At 48.6% G+C, this 20,855-nt stretch overlaps 1 protein-coding gene across 1 annotated transcript in view; it reads left to right on the top strand.

The window, feature by feature from the left end:
• The window catches only part of OBSCN (obscurin, cytoskeletal calmodulin and titin-interacting RhoGEF), a 528,918-nt gene that overhangs the window by 86,491 nt on the left and 421,572 nt on the right, over nt 1–20,855 (top strand). Inside the window, exon 7 of the mRNA XM_073676881.1 lies at nt 14,807–15,076. Coding sequence (XP_073532982.1) covers nt 14,807–15,076 — 270 coding nt within the window. The remainder of the gene's footprint in view (nt 1–14,806; nt 15,077–20,855) is intronic.

The raw sequence follows: 20,855 nt of genomic DNA, 5'->3' as shown, positions 1-20,855 counted from the left end.
CATATACTGAGGGTAGACCCCGGAGTACCCACACCTGGCACACTATACATATACAGAGGGTAGACCCCGGAGTACGCACGCCTGGCACACTATACATATACAGAGGGTAGACCCCGGAGTACCCACACCTGGCACACTATACATATACAGAGGGTAGACCCTGGAGTACGCACACCTGGCACACTATACATGTACAGAGGGTAGACCCCGGAGTGCCCACGCCTGGCACACTATACATGTACAGAGGGTAGACTCCGGAGTACCCACACCTGGCACACTATATATACAGAGGGTAGAGCCCGGAGTACGCATACCTGGCACACTATACATGTACAGAGGGTAGACCCCGGAGTGCCCACGCCTGGCACACTATACATATACAGAGGGTAGACCCCGGAGTACGCACACCTGGCACCCTATACATATACAGAGGGTAGACCCTGGAGTACGCATGCCTGGCACACTATACATATACAGAGGGTAGACCCCGGAGTACGCACACCTGGCACATTATACATATACAGAGGGTAGACCCCGGAGTACGCATGCCTGAAACACTATACATATACAGAGGGTAGACCCCGGAGTACCCACACCTGGCACACTATACATATACAGATGGTAGACCCCGGAGTACGCACGCCTGGCACACTATATATATACAGAGGGTAGACCCCGTTGTACCCACACCTGGCACACTATACATATACAGAGGGTAGACCCTGGAGTACGCACGCCTGGCACACTTTACATATACAGAGGGTAGACCCCGGAGTACGCACGCCTGGCACACTATACATATACAGAGGGTAGACCCCGGAGTACGCACACCTGGCACATTATACATATACAGAGGGTAGACCCCGGAGTACGCACACCTGGCACATTATACATATACAGAGGGTAGACCCCGGAGTACGCACGCCTGGCACACTATACATATACAGAGGGTAGACCCCGGAGTACGCATGCCTGAAACACTCTACATATACAGAGGGTAGACACCGGAGTACCCACACCTGGCACACTATACATATACAGAGGGTAGACCCCGGAGTACGCACGCCTGGCACATTATACATATACAGAGGGTAGACCGCGGAGTACCCACACCAGGCACACTATACATATACAGAGGGTAGACCCCGGAGTACGCACTCCTGGCACACTATACATATACAGAGGGTAGACCCCGGAGTACGCACGCCTGGCACACTATACATATACAAAGGGTAGACCCCGGAGTACCCACACCTGGCACACTATACATATACAGAGGGTAGACCCCGGAGTACGCACACCTGGCACACTATACATATACAGAGGGTAGACCCCGGAGTACGCACACCTGGCACACTATACATATACAGAGGGTAGACCCCGGAGTACCCACACCTGGTACATTATACATATACAGAGGGTAGACCCCGGAGTACGCACGCCTGGCACACTATACATATACAGAGGGTAGACCCCGGAGTACCAACACCTGGCACATTATGCATATACAGAGGGAAGATCCCGGAGTACCCACACCTGGCACACTATACATATACAGAGGGTAGACCCCGGAGTACCCACACCTGGCACACTATACATATACAGAGGGTAGACCCCGGAGTACGCACACCTGGCACACTATACATATACAGAGGGTAGACCCCGGAGTACGCACGCCTGGCACACTATACATATACAGAGGGTAGACCCCGGAGTACGCACACCTGGCACACTATACATATACAGAGGGTTGACCCCGGAGTACGCACACCTGGCACACTATACATATACAGAGGGTAGACCCCGGAGTGCCCACACCTGGCACACTATACATATACAGAGGGTAGACCCCGGAGTACGCACGCCTGGCACACTATACATATACAGAGGGTAGACCCCAGAGTACCCACACCTGGCACACTATACATATACAGACGGTAGACCCCGGAGTACGCACACCTGGCACACCCATACATATACAGAGGGTAGACCCCGGAGTACGCACGCCTGGCACACTATACATATACAGAGGGTACACCCCGGAGTACGCACACCTGACACACTATACATATACAGAGGGTAGACGCCGGAGTACGCAAGCCTGGCACACTATACATATACAGAGGGTAGACCTCGGAGTACGCACGCCTGGCACACTATACATATACAGAGGGTAGACCCCGGAGTACGCATGCCTGAAACACTATACATATACAGAGGGTAGACCCCGGAGTACCCACACCTGGCACACTATATTTATACAGAGGGTAGACCCCGGAGTATGCACGCCTGGCACACTATACATATACAGAGGGTAGACCCCGGAGTGCGCACGCCTGGCACACTATACGTATACAGAGGGTAGACCCCGGAGTGCCCACGCCTGGCACACTATACATATACAGAGGGTAGACCCCAGAGTACGCACACCTGGCACTCTATACAGATACAGAGGGTAGACCCCGGAGTACCCACACATGGCACACTATATATATACAGAGGGTAGAGCCCGGACTACGCATACCTGGCACACTATACATGTACAGAGGGTAGACCCCGGAGTGCCCACGCCTGGCACACTATACATATACAGAGGGTAGACCCCGGAGTACGCACGCCTGGCACACTATACATATACAGAGGGTAGACCCCGGAGTACGCACACCTGGCACATTATACATATACAGAGGGTAGACCCCGGAGCACGAACACCTGGCACTCTATACATATACAGAGGGTAGACCCTGGAGTACGCATGCCTGGCACACTATACATATACAGAGGGTAGACCCCGGAGTACGCACACCTGGCACATTATACAAATACAGAGGGTAGACCCCGGAGTACGCATTCCTGAAACACTATACATATACAGAGGGTAGACCCCGGAGTACCCACACCTGGAACACTATATATATACAGATGTTAGACCCCGGAGTACGCACGCCTGGCACACTATATATATACAGAGGGTAGACCCCGGAGTACCCACACCTGGCACACTATACATATACAGAGGGTAGACCCTGGAGTACTCACGCCTGGCACACTATACATATACAGAGGGTAGACCCCGGAGTACGCACGCCTGGCACACTATACATATACAGAGGGTAGACCCCGGAGTACGCACACCTGGCACATTATACATATACAGAGGGTAGACCCCGGAGTACGCACGCCTGGCACACTATACATATACAGAGGGTAGACCCCGGAGTACGCACGCCTGGCACACTATACATATACAGAGTGTAGACCCCGGAGTACGCATGCCTGGCACACTATACATATACAGAGGGTAGACCCTGGAGTACGCATGCCTGGCACACTATACATATGCAGAGGGTAGACCCCGGAGTACGCCTGCCTGAAACACTATACATATACAGAGGGTAGACCCCGGAGTACCCACACCTGGCACACTATACATATACAGAGGGTAGACCGCGGAGTACCCACACCTGGCACACTATACATATACAGAGGGTAGACCCCGGAGTATGCACTCCTGGCACACTATACATATACAGAGGGTAGACCCCGGAGTACGCACACCTGGCACACTATACATATACAGAGGGTAGACCCCGGAGTACCCACACCTGGCACACTATACATATACAGAGGGTAGACCCCGTAGTACGCACATCTGGCACACTATACATATACAGAGGGTAGACCCCGGAGTACGCATGCCAGGCACACTATACATATACAGAGGGTAGACCCCGGAGTACGCACACCTGGCACATTATACATATACAGAGGGTAGACCCCGGAGTACGCATGCCTGAAACACTATACATATACAGAGGGTAGACCCCGGAGTACCCACACCTGGCACACTATACATATACAGATGGTAGACCCCGGAGTACGCACGCCTGGCACACTATATATATACAGAGGGTAGACCCCGGAGTACCCACACCTGGCACACTATACATATACAGAGGGTAGACCCTGGAGTACGCACGCCTGGCACACTATACATATACAGAGGGTAGACCCCGGAGTACGCACGCCTGGCACACTATACATATACAGAGTGTAGACCCCGGAGTACGCATGCCTGGCACACTATACATATACAGAGGGTAGACCCCGGAGTACGCATGCCTGGCACACTATACATATACAGAGGGTAGACCCCGGAGTACGCCTGCCTGAAACACTATACATATACAGAGGGTAGACCCCAGAGTACCCACACCTGGCACACTATACATATACAGAGGGTAGACCCCGGAGTACGCACACCTGGCACACCCATTCATATACAGAGGGTAGACTCCGGAGTACGCACGCCTGGCACACTATACATATACAGAGGGTACACCCCGGAGTACGCACACCTGACACACTATACATATACAGAGGGTAGACGCCGGAGTACGCAAGCCTGGCACACTATACATATACAGAGGGTAGACCTCGGAGTACGCACGCCTGGCACACTATACATATACAGAGGGTAGACCCCGGAGTACGCATGCCTGAAACACTATACATATACAGAGGGTAGACCCCGAAGTACCCACACCTGGCACACTATACATATACAGAGGGTAGACCCCGGAGTACGCACGCCTGGCACACTATACATATACAGAAGGTAGACCGCGGAGTACCCACACCTGGCACACTATACATATACAGAGTGTAGACCCCGGAGTACGCACACCTGGCACACTATACATATACAGAGGGTAGACCCCGGAGTACGCACGCCTGGCACACCATACATATACAGAGGGTAGACCCTGGAGTACGCACACCTGGCACACTATACATATATAGAGGGTAGACCCCGGAGTACCCACACCTGGCACAGTATACATATACAGAGGGTAGACCCCGGAGTACGCATGCCTGGCACACTATACATATACAGAGGGTAGACCCCGGAGTACGCACACCTGGCACACTATACATATACAGAGGGTAGACCCCGGAGTACGCACTCCTGGCACACTATACATATACAGAGAGTAGACCCCGGAGTACGCATGCCTGGCACACTATACATATACAGAGGGTAGACCCCGGAGTACGCACACCTGGCACACTATACATATACAGAGGGTAGACCCCGGAGTACCCACTCCTGGCACACTATACATATACAGAGGGTAGACCCCGGAATACGCACGCCTGGCACACTATACATATACAGAGGGTAGACCCCGGAGTACCCACACCTGGCACACTATACATATACAGAGGGTAGACCCTGGAGTACGCACGCCTGGCACACTATACATATACAGAGGGTAGACACTGGAGTACGCACGCCTGGCACTCTATACATATACAGAGGGAAGATCCCGGAGTACCCACACCTGGCACACTATACATATACAGAGGGTAGACCCCGGAGTACCCACACCTGGCACACTATACATATACAGAGGGTAGACCCCGGAGTACGCACACCTGGCACACTATACATATACAGAGGGTAGAACCTGGAGTACGCACGCCTGGCACACTATACATATACAGCGGGTAGACCCCGGAGTACCCACACCTGGCACACTATACATATACAGAGGGTAGACCCCGGAGTACGCACTCCTGGCACACTATACATATACAGAGGGTAGACCCCGGAGTACCCACACCTGGCACACTATATTTATACAGAGGGTAGACCCCGGAGTATGCACGCCTGGCACACTATACATATACAGAGGGTAGACCCCGGAGTGTGCACGCCTGGCACACTATACGTATACAGAGGGTAGACCCCGGAGTGCCCACGCCTGGCACACTATACATATACAGAGGGTAGACCCCAGAGTACGCACACCTGGCACACTATACAGATACAGAGGGTAGACCCCGGAGTACCCACACCTGGCACACTATATATATATACAGAGGGTAGAGCCCGGAGTACGCATACCTGGCACACTATACATGTACAGAGGGTAGACCCCGGAGTGCCCACGCCTGGCACACTATACATATACAGAGGGTAGACCCCGGAGCACGCACACCTGGCACTCTATACATATACAGAGGGTAGACCCTGGAGTACGCATGCCTGGCACACTATACATATACAGAGGGTAGACCCCGGAGTACGCACACCTGGCACATTATACATATACAGAGGTTAGACCCCGGAGTACGCATGCCTGAAACACTATACATATACAGAGGGTAGACCCCAGAGTACCCACACCTGGCACACTATATATATATACAGATGTTAGACCCCGGAGTACGCACGCCTGGCACACTATACATATACAGAATGTAGACCCCGGAGTACGCACGCCTGGCACACTATTCATATACAGAGGGTAGACCCCGGAGTACGCACACCTGGCACATTATACATATACAGAGGGTAGACCCCGGAGTACGCACACCTGGCACATTATACATATACAGAGGGTAGACCCCGGAGTACGCACGCCTGGCACACTATACATATACAGAGGGTAGACCCCGGAGTACGCACGCCTGGCACACTATACATATACAGAGTGTAGACCCGGAGTACGCATGCCTGGCACACTATACATATACAGAGGGTAGACCCCGGAGTACGCATGCCTGGCACACTATACATATACAGAGGGTAGACCCCGGAGTACTCCTGCCTGAAACACTATACATATACAGAGGGTAGACCCCGGAGTACCCACACCTGGCACACTATACACATACAGAGGGTAGACCCCGGAGTACGCACGCCTGGCACACTATACATATACAGAGGGTAGATCGCGGAGTACCCACACCTGGCACACTATACATATACAGAGGGTAGACCCCGGAGTACGCACTCCTGGCACACTATACATATACAGAGGGTAGATCCCGGAGTACGCACACCTGGCACACTATACATATACAGAGGGTAGACCCCGGAGTACCCACACCTGGCACACTATACATATACAGATAGTAGACCCCGGAGCACGCACACCTGACACTCTATACATATACAGAGGGTAGACCCTGGAGTACGCATGCCTGGCACACTATACATATACAGAGGGTTGACCCCGGAGTACGCACACCTGGCACATTATACATATACAGAGGGTAGACCCCGGAGTACGCATGCCTGAAACACTATACATATACAGAGGGTAGACCCCGGAGTACCCACACCTGGCACACTATACATATACAGATGGTAGACCCCGGAGTACGCACGCCTGGCACACTATGTATATACAGAGGGTAGACCCCGGAGTACCCACACCTGGCACACTATACATATACAGAGGGTAGACCCTGGAGTACGCACGCCTGGCACACTATACATATACAGAGGGTAGACCCCGGAGTACGCACGCCTGGCACACTATACATATACAGAGGGTTGACCCCGGAGTACGCACACCTGGCACATTATACATATACAGAGGGTAGACCCCGGAGTACGCACACCTGGCACATTATACATATACAGAGGGTAGACCCCAGAGTACGCACACCTGGCACACTATACATATACAGACGGTAGACCCGGAGTACGCATGCCTGAAACACTATACATATACAGAGGGTAGACCCCGGAGTACCCACACCTGGCACACTATGCATATACAGAGAGAAGACCCCGGAGTACGCACACCTGGCACACTATACATATACAGAGGGTAGACCCCGGAGTACGCACTCCTGGCACACTATACATATACAGAGGGTAGACCCCGGAGTACCCACACCTGGCACACTATACATATACAGAGGGTAGACCCCGGAGTACGCACGCCTGGCACACTATATATATACAGAGGGTAGACCCCGGAGTACCCACACCTGGCACACTATACATATACTGAGGGTAGACCCTGGAGTACGCACGCCTGGCACACTATACATATACAGAGGGTAGACCCCGGAGTACGCACGCCTGGCACACTATACATATACAGAGGGTAGACCCCGGAGTACGCACACCTGGCACATTATACATATACAGAGGGTAGACCCCGGAGTACGCACACCTGGCACATTATACATATACAGAGGGTAGACCCCGGAGTACGCACGCCTGGCACACTATACATATACAGAGGGTAGACCCCGGAGTACGCCTGCCTGAAGCACTATACATATACAGAGGGTAGACCCCGGAGTACCCACACCTGGCACACTATACATATACAGAAAGTAGACCCCGGAGTACGCACGCCTGGCACACTATACATATACAGAGGGTAGACCGCGGAGTACCCACACCTGGCACACTATACATATACAGAGGGTAGACCCCGGAGTACGCACTCCTGGCACACTATACATATACAGAGGGTAGACCCCGGAGTATGCACACCTGGCACACTATACATATACAGAGGGTAGACCCCGGAGTACGCACGCCTGGCACACTATACATATACAGAGGGTAGACCTGGAGTACCCACACCTGGCACACTATACATATACAGAGGGTAGACCCCGGAGTACGCACGCCTGGCACACTATACATATACAGAGGGTAGACCGCAGAGTACCCACACCTGGCACACTACACATATACAGAGGGTAGACCCCGGAGTACGCACGCCTGGCACACTATACATATACAGAGGGTAGACTGAAGAGTACGCACTCCTGGCACACTATACATATACAGAGGGTAGATCCCGGAGTACGCACACCTGGCACACTATACATATACAGAGGGTAGACCCCGGAGTACGCATGCCTGAAACACTATACATATACAGAGGGTAGACCCCGGAGTACCCACACCTGGCACACTATGCATATACAGAGAGAAGACCCCGGAGTACGCACACCTGGCACACTATACATATACAGAGGGTAGACCCCGGAGTACGCACGCCTGGCACACTATACATATACAGAGGGTAGACCCCGGAGTACCCACACCTGGCACACTATACATATACAGAGGGTAGACCCCGGAGTACGCACGCCTGGCACACTATACATATACAGAGGGTAGACCCCGGAGTACCAACACCTGGCACACTATACATATACATAGGGAAGATCCCGGAGTACCCACACCTGGCACACTATACATATACAGAGGGTAGACCCCGGAGTACCCACACCTGGCACACTATACATATACAGAGGGTAGACCCTGGAGTACGCACACTTGGCACACTATACATATACAGAGGGTAGACCCCGGAGTACGCACGCCTGGCACACTATACATATACAGAGGGTAGACCCCGGAGTACGCACACCTGGCACACTATACATATACAGAGGGTAGACCCCGGAGTGCCCACACCTGGCACACTATACATATACAGAGGGTAGACCCCGGAGTGCCCACACCTGGCACACTATACATATACAGAGGGTAAACCCCAGAGTACGCACGCCTGGCACACTATACATATACAGAGGGTAGACCCCGGAGTACCCACACCTGGCACTATACATATACAGAGGGTAGACCCCGGAGTACGCACACCTGGCACACTATACATATACAGAGGGTAGACCCCGGAGTACGCACGCCTGGCACACTATACATATACAGAGGGTACACCCCGGAGTACGCACACCTGGCACACTATACATATACAAAGGGTAGACCCCGGATTACGCATGCCTGGCACACTATACATATACAGAGGGTAGACCCCGGAGTACGCACGCCTGGCACACTATACATATACAGAGGGTAGACCCCGGAGTACGCATTCCTGAAACACTATACATATACAGAGGGTAGACCCCGGAGTACCCACACCTGGCACACTATACATATACAGAGGGTAGACCCCGGAGTACGCACGCCTGGCACACTATACATATACAGAGGGTAGACCGCGGAGTACCCACACCTGGCACACTATACATATACAGAGGGTAGACCCCGGAGTACGCACACCTGGCACACTATACATATACAGAGGGTAGACCGCGGAGTACCCACACCTGGCACACTATACATATACAGAGGGTAGACCCCGGAGTACGCACACCTGGCACACTATACATATACAGAGGGTAGACCCCGGAGTACGCATGCCTGAAACACTATACATATACAGAGGGTAGACCCCGGAGTACCCACACCTGGCACACTATGCATATACAGAGAGAAGACCCCGGAGTACGCACACCTGGCACACTATACATATACAGAGGGTAGACCCCGGAGTACGCACGCCTGGCACACTATACATATACAGAGGGTAGACCCCGGAGTACCCACGCCTGGCACACTATACATATACAGAGGGTAGACCCCGGAGTACGCACACCTGGCACACTATACATATACAGAGGGTAGACCCCGGAGTACCCACACCTGGCACACTATACATATACAGAGGGTAGACCCTGGAGTACGCACGCCTGGCACACTATACATATACAGAGGGTAGACCCCGGAGTACCCACACCTGGCACACTATACATATACAGAGGGTAGACCCCGGAGTACGCATGCCTGGCACACTATACATATACAGAGGGTAGACCCCGGAGTACGCACACCTGGCACACTATACATATACAGAGGATAGACCCTGGAGTACGCACGCCTGGCACTCTATACATATACAGAGGGTAGACCCCGGAGTACCCACACCTGGCACACTATACATATACAGAGGGTAGACCCCAGAGTACGCACGCCTGGCACACTATACATATACAGAGAGTAGACCCCGGAGTACGCACGCCTGGCACACTATACATATACAGAGGGTAGACCCTGGAGTACGCACGCCTGGCACACTATACAGTACAGACCAAAAGTTTGGACACACCTTCTCATTTAAAGATTTTTCTGCATTTTCATGACTTTGAAAATTGTACATTCACACTGAAGGCATCAAAACTATGAATTACCACATGTGGAATTATATACTTAACAAAAAAGTGTGAAACCACTGAAAATATGTCTTATATTCTAGGTTCTTCGAAGTAGCCACCTTTTGCTTTGATGACTGCTTTGCACACTCTTGGCATTCTCTTGATGAGCTTCAAGAGGTAGTCACCGGAAATGGTGTTCCAACAATCTTGAAGGAGTTCCCAGAGATGCTTAGCACTTGTTGGCCCTTTTGCCTTCACTCTGCGGTCCAGCTCACCCCAAACCATCTCGATTGGGTTCAGGTCTGGTGACTGTGGAGGCCAGGTCATCTGGCGTAGCACCCCATCACTCTCATTCTTGGTCAAATAGCCCTTACACAGCCTGGAGGTGTGTTTGGGGTCATTGTCCTGTTGAAAAATAAATAATGGTCCAACTAAACGCAAACCGGATAGAATAGCATGCCACTGCAAGATGCTGTGGTAGCCATGCTGGTTTAGTATGCCTTCAATTTTGAATAAATGCCCAACAGTGTCACCAGTAAAGCCCCCCCACACCATCACACCTCCTCCTCCATGCTTCACGGTGGGAACCAGGCATGTAGAGTCCATCCGTTCACCTTTTCTGCGTCGCACAAAGACACGGTGGTTGGAACCAAAGATCTCAAATTTGGACTCATCAGACCAAAGCACAGATTTCCACTGGTCTAATGTCCATTCCTTGTGTTCTTTAGCCCAAACAAGTCTCTTCTGCTTGTTGCCTGTCTTTAGCAGTGGTTTCCTAGCAGCTATTTTACCATGAAGGCCGGCTGCACAAAGTCTCCTCTTAACAGTTGTAGTAGAGATGTGTCTGCTGCTAGAACTCTGTGTGGCATTGACCTGGTCTCTAATCTGAGATGCTGTTAACCTGCGATTTCTGAGGCTCGTGACTCGGATAAACTTATCCTCAGAAGGAGAGGTGACTCTTGGTCTTCCTTTCCTGGGGCGGTCCTCATGTGAGCCAGTTTCTTTGTGGCGCTTGATGGTTTTTGCAACTTCACTTAGGGACACTTTCAAAGTTTGCTCAATTTTTCGGACTGACTGACCTTCATTTCTTAAAGTAATGATGGCCACTCGTTTTTCTTTACCTAGCTGCTTTTTTCTTGCCATAATACAAATTCTAACAGTCTATTCAGAAGGACTATCAGCTGTGTATCCACCAGACTTCTGCACAACACAACTGATGGTCCCAGCCCCATTTATAAGGCAAGAAATCCCACTTATTAAACCTGACAGGGCCCACCTGTGAAGTGAAAACCATTTCCGGTGACTACCTCTTGAAGCTCATCAAGAGAATGCCAAGAGTGTGCAAAGCAGTCATCAAAGCAAAAGGTGGCTACTTTGAAGAACCTAGAATATAAGACATATTTTCTGTTGTTTCACACTTTTTTGTTAAGTATATAATTCCACATGTGGTAATTCATAGTTTTGATGCCTTCAGTGTGAATGTACAATTTTCAAAGTCATGAAAATACAGAAAAATCTTTAAATGAGAAGGTGTGTCCAAACTTTTGGTCTGTACTGTACATATACAGAGGGTAGACCCCGGAGTACCCACACCTGGCACACTATACATATACAGAGGGTAGACCCCAGAGTACGCACGCCTGGCACACTATACATATACAGAGGGTAGACCCTGGAGTACGCACGCCTGGCACACTATACATATACAGAGGGTAGACCCTGGAGTACCCACACCTGGCACACTATACATATACAGAGGGTAGACCCCGGAGTACCCACACCTGGCACACTATACATATACAGAGGGTAGACCCCAGAGTACGCACGCCTGGCACACTATACATATACGGAGGGTAGACCCTGGAGTACGCACTCCTGGCACACTATACATATACCCAGGGTAGACCCCGGAGTACCCACGCCTGGCACACTATACATATACAGATGGTAGACCCCGGAGTACCCACACCTGGCACACTATACATATACAGAGGGTAGACCCCGGAGTACGCACACCTGGCACACTATACATATACAGAGGGTAGACCCCGGAGTACGCACTCCTGGCACACTATACATATACAGAGGGTAGACCCTGGAGTACGCACGCCTGGCACACTATACAGATACAGAGGGTAGACCCCGGAGTACCCACACCTGGCACACTATACATATACAGAGGGTAGACCCCGGAGTACGCACTCCTGGCACACTATACATATACAGAGGGTAGACCCCGGAGTACACACACCTGCCACACTATATATATACAGAGGGTAGACCCCGGAGTACGCACTCCTGCCACACTATACATATACAGAGGGTAGACCCTGGAGTACGCAAGCCTGGCACTCTATACATATACAGAGGGTAGACCCCGGAGTACCCACACCTGGCACACTATACATATACAGAGGGTAGACCCCGGAGTACGCACACCTGACACACTATACATATACAGAGGGTAGACCCCGGAGTACGCACTCCTGGCACACTATACATATACAGAGGGTAGACCCTGGAGTACCCACACCTGGCACACTATACATATACAGAGGGTAGACCCCGGAGTACCCAAACCTGGCACACTATACATATACAGAGGGTAGACCCCGGAGTACCCACACCTGGCACACTATACATATACAGAGGGTAGACCCCGGAGTACCCACACCTGGCACACTATACATATACAGAGGGTAGACCCCAGAGTACGCACGCCTGGCACACTATACATATACAGAGGGTAGACCCTGGAGTACGCACTCCTGGCACACTATACATATACAGAGGGTAGACCCCGGAGTACCCACGCCTGGCACACTATACATATACAGAGGGTAGACACCGGAGTATGCACTCCTGGCACACTATACATATACAGAGGGTAGACCCCGGAGTACCCACACCTGGCACACTATACATATACAGAGGGTAGACCCCGGAGTACGCACGCCTGACACACTATACATATACAGAGGGTAGACCCCGGAGTACCCACACCTGGCACACTATACATATACAGAGGGTAGACCCCGGAGTACGCACTCCTGGCACACTATACATATACAGAGGGTAGACCCCGGAGTACCCACACCTGGCACACTATACATATACAGAGGGTAGACCCCGGAGTACCCACACCTGGCACACTATACATATACAGAGGGTAGACCCCGAAGTGCGCACACCTGGCACACTATACATATACAGAGGGTAGACCCCGGAGTACGCACACCTGGCACACTATACATATACAGAGGGTAGACCCCGGAGTACGCACGCCTGGCACACTATACATATACAGAGGGTAGACCCCGGAGTACCCACACCTGGCGCACTATACATATACAGAGGGTAGACCCCGGAGTACGCACACCTGGCACACTATACATATACAGAGGGTAGACCCCGGAGTACGCACGCCTGGCACACTATACATATACAGAGGGTACACCCCGGAGTACGCACACCTGGCACACTATACATATACAAAGGGTAGACCCCGGATTACGCATGCCTGGCACACTATACATATACAGAGGGTAGACCCCGGAGTACGCACTTCTGGCACACTATACATATACAGAGGGTAGACCCCGGAGTACGCATTCCTGAAACACTATACATATACAGAGGGTAGACCCCGGAGTACCCACACCTGGCACACTATACATATACAGAGGGTAGACCCCGGAGTGCGCACACCTGGCACACTATACATGTATAGAGGGAAGATCCTGGGGGACACACAGCCAGAATATTACACATTTACAGTGCACAAAACCTGGGACACCCCGAGCCCTCCCTCCCGTAAAATGGAGAAGGTCTCGCTTGTACTGTGGAGTTGGCACTACCCTCAGCACCTGTCACTGTGGGCACGAACTCAGCCATATCTTTACATACGTGTCTCATGTATCTAAGCCTACCCCAAGTGATATAATCTTATGTATCTAAGCCTATTTTGAGTGATTCAGCCTCATGGTGTCATGTCTGACCCTCTTTGTGCCCCCTCCAGCTCTGCCTCACTTCACCACCAGTAAGAGGCGCTCCGAGGTGCGGGTGACGTCTGGGGAGTCAGCAGAGTTTGTATCAGAAACTTCGGAGGAGAAGGTCCGGGTTTTGTGGTATAAAGACGGGAAAGAGATTCGACAGTCAAAGAAATTCCAGCTAGAATCCACAGGAAAACTCCAGAAGCTGCTGATCTCCTCCGTCCACAAGGAAGATGAGGGGACGTACACGTGCAGCGTCGGGGATGATGCCATCACATTCACCTTACAGGTCACAGGTGAGATACGTGAGCCCAAGGAAGAATACTGAGACATGCAGACCTAACACCGCCACCTCGTGCACATGATGCCTGGCTAATAGAATGACCAAATTCCTCACCTCTATAAAGTGTACGAAAACGTTATTTAATTATTGATTAGCCTTTGTAAAGTTATAAATCTTTATATTATATTCCTTTAGCTTATTTCACTTCATCTCCATGCTTTTTCCTGATAGTTCATGCTCTTTTAGAAGCTGCTTTGAACTGCTGTTCTAGGAAGAATATGTGCTCAAACACTCTTTATTAAATCTCCCCTTGTGTGAGCTCCTGAGTTCCCCTCCCCCATGCTCAGGCAAGCAGTGTATGTAAATAGTTTGCTTCCTCCTGGAGCAGCAGATCAAAGCAGCTTCTAAAAGAGCATGAACTAGGCAGGAAAAAGCATGGCGTTGAGAGAGAAGGAAGCAAAATAAGGTAATGGAGTATATTGCAAAGATTCATAACTTTACAAAGGCTGATCAATAATGAAATAAAACAAATATAGTTACTCTCTGAAATCTGTGTATGCTGTCAGTAAAACATAAAGCATAATAGAAAGCTGCAAAACATATTCAATGTGCACCGATGGTTATAAAATTTTCACCACCCCTCCTGCAGCTGCAGATGGGGAGCTGTCAGAAATATTGGGTGAATGCTGCACCTTTTGGGTGCTTCTCGTTCAGTCTGATGATTAGGTGGGCACTTCCTAGAGTTTTGGCAGAGCTGTATTGTGTGCTCTTAGCCCATGAAATGTTTTCTCTCCACTTTTCCCCCTCCCGTGTCACATCATTAACAGACAGAGAGTAGATGCAGTTCCATTCTCCTTCCCAACCCTCTCACAAAATGCAGTGTCACAGAAAGAGAAGCTGCAGCTCTATCCTCCTCCTTTCTCACACCATGCTCAAAGAGAGAGAGAAGCTGTAGCTCTATCCTCCTCCTTTCTCACACCATGCTCAAAGAAAGAGAGAAGCTGCAGCTCTATCCTCCTCCTTTCTCACACCATGCTCAAAGAGAGAGAGAAGCTGCAGCTCTATCCTCCTCCTTTCTCACACCATGCACACAAAGAGAGCGGCTGCAGCTCTATCCACCTCATTTCTCACACCATGCTCAAAGAAAGAGAGAAGCTGCAGCTCTATCCTCATCATTTCTCACACCATGCACAGAGAGAGAGAAGCTGCAGCTCTATCCTCATCATTTCTCACACCATGCACAGAGAGAGAGAAGCTGCAGCTCTATCCTCCTCTTTTCTCACACCATACACAGAGAGAGAGAGAGAAGCTGCAGCTCTGTCTTCTTCCTCCTTTCTCACACCATGCACAGAAAGAGAGAAGCTGCGGCTCTATCCTCCTCCTTTCTCACACCATGCACACAAAGAGAGCAGCTGCAGCTCTATCCTCCTCTTTTCTCAAACCATGCTCAAAGAGAGAGAGAAGCTGCAGCTCTATCCTCCTCCTTTCTCACACCATGCACAGAAAGAGAGAAGCTGCAGCTCTATCCTCCTCCTTTCTCACACCATGCACAGAAAGAGAGAAGCTGCAGCTCTATCCTCCTCCTTTCTCACACCATGCACAGAAAGAGAGAAGCTGCAGCTCTATCCTCCTCCTTTCTCACACCATACACACAAAGAGAGCAGCTGCAGCTCTATCCTCCTTTCTCAAACCATGCTCACAGAGAGAGAAGCTGCAGCTCTATCATCCTCCTTGCTCATACCATGCAAAGAAAGAGAGAAGCTGCAGCTCTATCCTCCTCATTTCTTACACTATGCACACAGAAAGAGAGAAGCTGCAGCTCCATCCTCCTCCTTTCTCACACCATCCATACAGAAAGAGAAGATGCAGCTCTATCCTTCTCTATTCTCATGCAATGCACAGAGAGAGAGAGAAGCTGCAGCTCCATCCTCCTTCTTTCTGACACCATGCACACAGAAAGAGAGAAGCTGCAGCTCTATCCTCCTCATTTCTTACACTATGCACACAGAAATAGAGAAGCTGCAGCTCCATCCTCCTCCTTTCTGACACCATGCACACAGAAATAGAGAAGCTGCGGCTCCATCCTCCTCCTTTCTAACACAATGCACAGAAAGAGAATCTGCAGCTTTATACTCCTCTTTTCTCACACCATGCAAAGAAAGAAGCTGCAGAGAGGGAGAGAAGCTGCAGCTCTATCCTCCTCCTTTCTCACACCATGCACACAGAGGGAGAGAAGCTGCAGCTCTATCCTCCTCATTTCTCACACCATGCACACAGAGGGAGAGAAGCTGCAGCTCTATCTTTTCCCTCATTTCTCACATCATGTACAGAAAGAGAGAAGCTGCTGCTCCATTCCCCCTTAGCCCTTTTCCTCTCATCATAGCTCAGTCTCACAGGCACAAAGAGAGAAGTTGCAGTTGGAAATTCTCTGATTTTACTCCTCCTCTTACACATACAGCTGCATCTCACTAAATTAGAATGTCATCAAAAACGTAATTTATTTCAGCTCTTCAATACAAAAAGTGAAACTCCTATATTATATAGAGTCATTACACAGAGTGATCTATTATTGTCACGGGTGTGTCGCCACGAAGATCGTCACGATTACACAGCCTGACTTCTCGCAGCTGACTTTTTGGTGCTTTGTGTTTTTCAGCAGTGAGGGAGTTAATTCTCTCTCTCTCTGTGCTAGACAAGGTCCAGCCTCGCCCAGCTGCAATCAATGCTGCTGTAGTGAGACTCCTTCAAATGCCTGCTGGTCTGTTAGGGAAGTGTCGGTGAAAGCATTTCATGCAGACTAACAGAGCGGATCGTGGTTTTTGGAGTTTCAGAGATAAGTGTATTTGGAGAGTTTTTTCCCTTCCTCGCTTTATCATTTATCTCCTTTCCTGTTGGTGTTCCCTCTGTTGTAGTTGTGTAGTTTTTGTATGCAAGGTGGTTTTGGTTTTTCCCTTGTACTGTCTCGTTCGTCTAAGTACTGTGTGTGGGCATATTATTACTTGTCCCCTTTTGTTGTTATCGGGGTCCTTCTCAGGACTAGATTACTTTGGTGCAGGGATCCTCAGGAGGTAGGGGTTACGTTGGCGGCCTGGACCTCTGTACCTTTAACAGTACCTCCAGGTTGAGGGATTAGTCAGGGCCCCAGCTTAGGGTCAGCTTTGGCCCCCTACCTCCAGTATACAGAGACAGCGTGACAATTATATAGAGTCATTACACAGAGTGATCTATTATATAGAGTCATTACACACAGAGGGATCTATTATATAGAGTCATTACACGCAGAGGGATCTATTATATAGAGTCATTACACACAGAGGGGTCTATTATATAGAGTCATTACACACAGAGGGGTCTATTATATAGAGTCATTACACACAGAGGGATCTATTATATAGAGTCATTACACACATAGATCTATTACATAGAGTCATTACACACAGAGGGATCTATTACATAGAGTCATTACACACAGAGGGATCTATTACATAGAGTCATTACACACAGAGGGATCTATTATATAGAGTCATTACACACATAGGGATCTATTATATAGAGTCATTACACACAGATGACTCTGTGTAATGACTCTATATAATAGATCCCTCTGTGTGTAATGACTCTATATAATAGATCCCTCTGCGTGTAATGACTCTATATAATAGATCCCTCTGTGTAATGACTCTATATAATAGATCCCTCTGTGTGTAATGACTCTATATAATAGATCCCTCTGTGTGTAATGACTCTATATAATAGATCCCTCTGTGTGTAATGACTCTATATAATCGATCCCTCTGTGTGTAATGACTCTATATAATAGATCCCTCTGCGTGTAATGACTCTATATAATAGATCCCTCTGTGTAATGACTCTATATAATAGATCCCTCTGTGTAATGACTCTATATAATAGATCCCTCTGTGTGTAATGACTCTATATAATAGATCCCTCTGCGTGTAATGACTCTATATAATAGATCCCTCTGTGTGTAATGACTCTATATAATAGATCCCTCTGCGTGTAATGACTCTATATAATAGATCCCTCTGTGTGTAATGACTCTATATAATAGATCCCTCTGTGTGTAATGACTCTATATAATAGATCCCTCTGCGTGTAATGACTCTATATAATAGATCCCTCTGTGTGTAATGACTCTATATAATAGATCCCTCTGTGTGTAATGACTCTATATAATAGATCCCTCTGTGTGTAATGACTCTATATAATAGATCCCTCTGCGTGTAATGACCCTATATAATAGATCCCTCTGCGTGTAATGACCCTATATAATAGATCCCTCTGTGTGTAATGACTCTATATAATAGATCACTCTGCGTGTAATGACTATATAATAGATCACTCTGCGTGTAATGACTATATAATAGATCACTCTGCGTGTAATGACTCTATATAATAGATCCCTCTGCGTGTAATGACTCTATATAATAGATCACTCTGCGTGTAATGACTCTATATAATAGATCCCTCTGTGTGTAATGACTCTATATAATAGATCCCTCTGCGTGTAATGACTCTATATAATAGATCACTCTGCGTGTAATGACTCTATATAATAGATCCCTCTGTGTGTAATGACTCTATATAATAGATCCCTCTGCGTGTAATGACTCTATATAATAGATCCCTCTGCGTGTAATGACTCTATATAATAGATCACTCTGCGTGTAATGACTCTATATAATAGATCCCTCTGCGTGTAATGACTCTATATAATAGATCCCTCTGCGTGTAATGACTCTATATAATAGATCACTCTGCGTGTAATGACTCTATATAATAGATCCCTCTGTGTGTAATGACTCTATATAATAGATCCCTCTGTGTGTAATGACTCTATATAATAGATCCCTCTGCGTGTAATGACTCTATATAATAGATCCCTCTGCGTGTAATGACTCTATATAATAGATCACTCTGCGTGCAATGACTCTATATAATAGATCCCTCTGTGTGTAATGACTCTATATAATAGATCACTCTGCGTGTAATGACTCTATATAATAGATACCTCTGTGTGTAATGACTCTATATAATAGATCCCTCTGCGTGTAATGACTCTATATAATAGATCCCTCTGTGTGTAATTACTCTATATAATAGATCCCTCTGTGTGTAATGACTCTATATAATAGATCCCTCTGTGTGTAATGACTCTATATAATAGATCCCTCTGTGTGTAATGACTCTATATAATAGATCCCTCTGCGTGTAATGACTCTATATAATAGATCCCTCTGCGTGTAATGACTCTATATAATAGATCACTCTGCGTGCAATGACTCTATATAATAGATCCCTCTGTGTGTAATGACTCTATATAATAGATCCCTCTGCGTGTAATGACTCTATATAATAGATCCCTCTGCGTGTAATGACTCTATATAATAGATCCCTCTGTGTGTAATGACTCTATATAATAGATCCCTCTGCGTTTAATGACTCTATATAATAGATCCCTCTGTGTGTAATGACTCTATATAATAGATCCCTCTGCGTGTAATGACTCTATATAATAGATCGCTCTGTGTGTAATGACTATAATAGATCCCTCTGCGTGTAATGACTCTATATATTAGATCACTCTGCGTGTAATGACTCTATATATTAGATCACTCTGCGTGTAATGACTCTATATAATAGATCACTCTGCGTGTAATGACTCTATATAATAGATCCCTCTGCGTGTAATGACTCTATATAATAGATCACTCTGCGTGTAATGACTCTATATAATAGATCCCTCTGCTTGTAATGACTCTATATAATAG

Source organism: Phyllobates terribilis, unplaced genomic scaffold (genome assembly GCF_046119375.1).
Source record: "Phyllobates terribilis strain yellow unplaced genomic scaffold, ASM4611937v1 Scaffold_4__5_contigs__length_816908805, whole genome shotgun sequence".
Taxonomy (NCBI): Eukaryota; Metazoa; Chordata; class Amphibia; order Anura; family Dendrobatidae; genus Phyllobates; species Phyllobates terribilis.
This window is presented reverse-complemented; position numbering and strand designations above follow the sequence as displayed.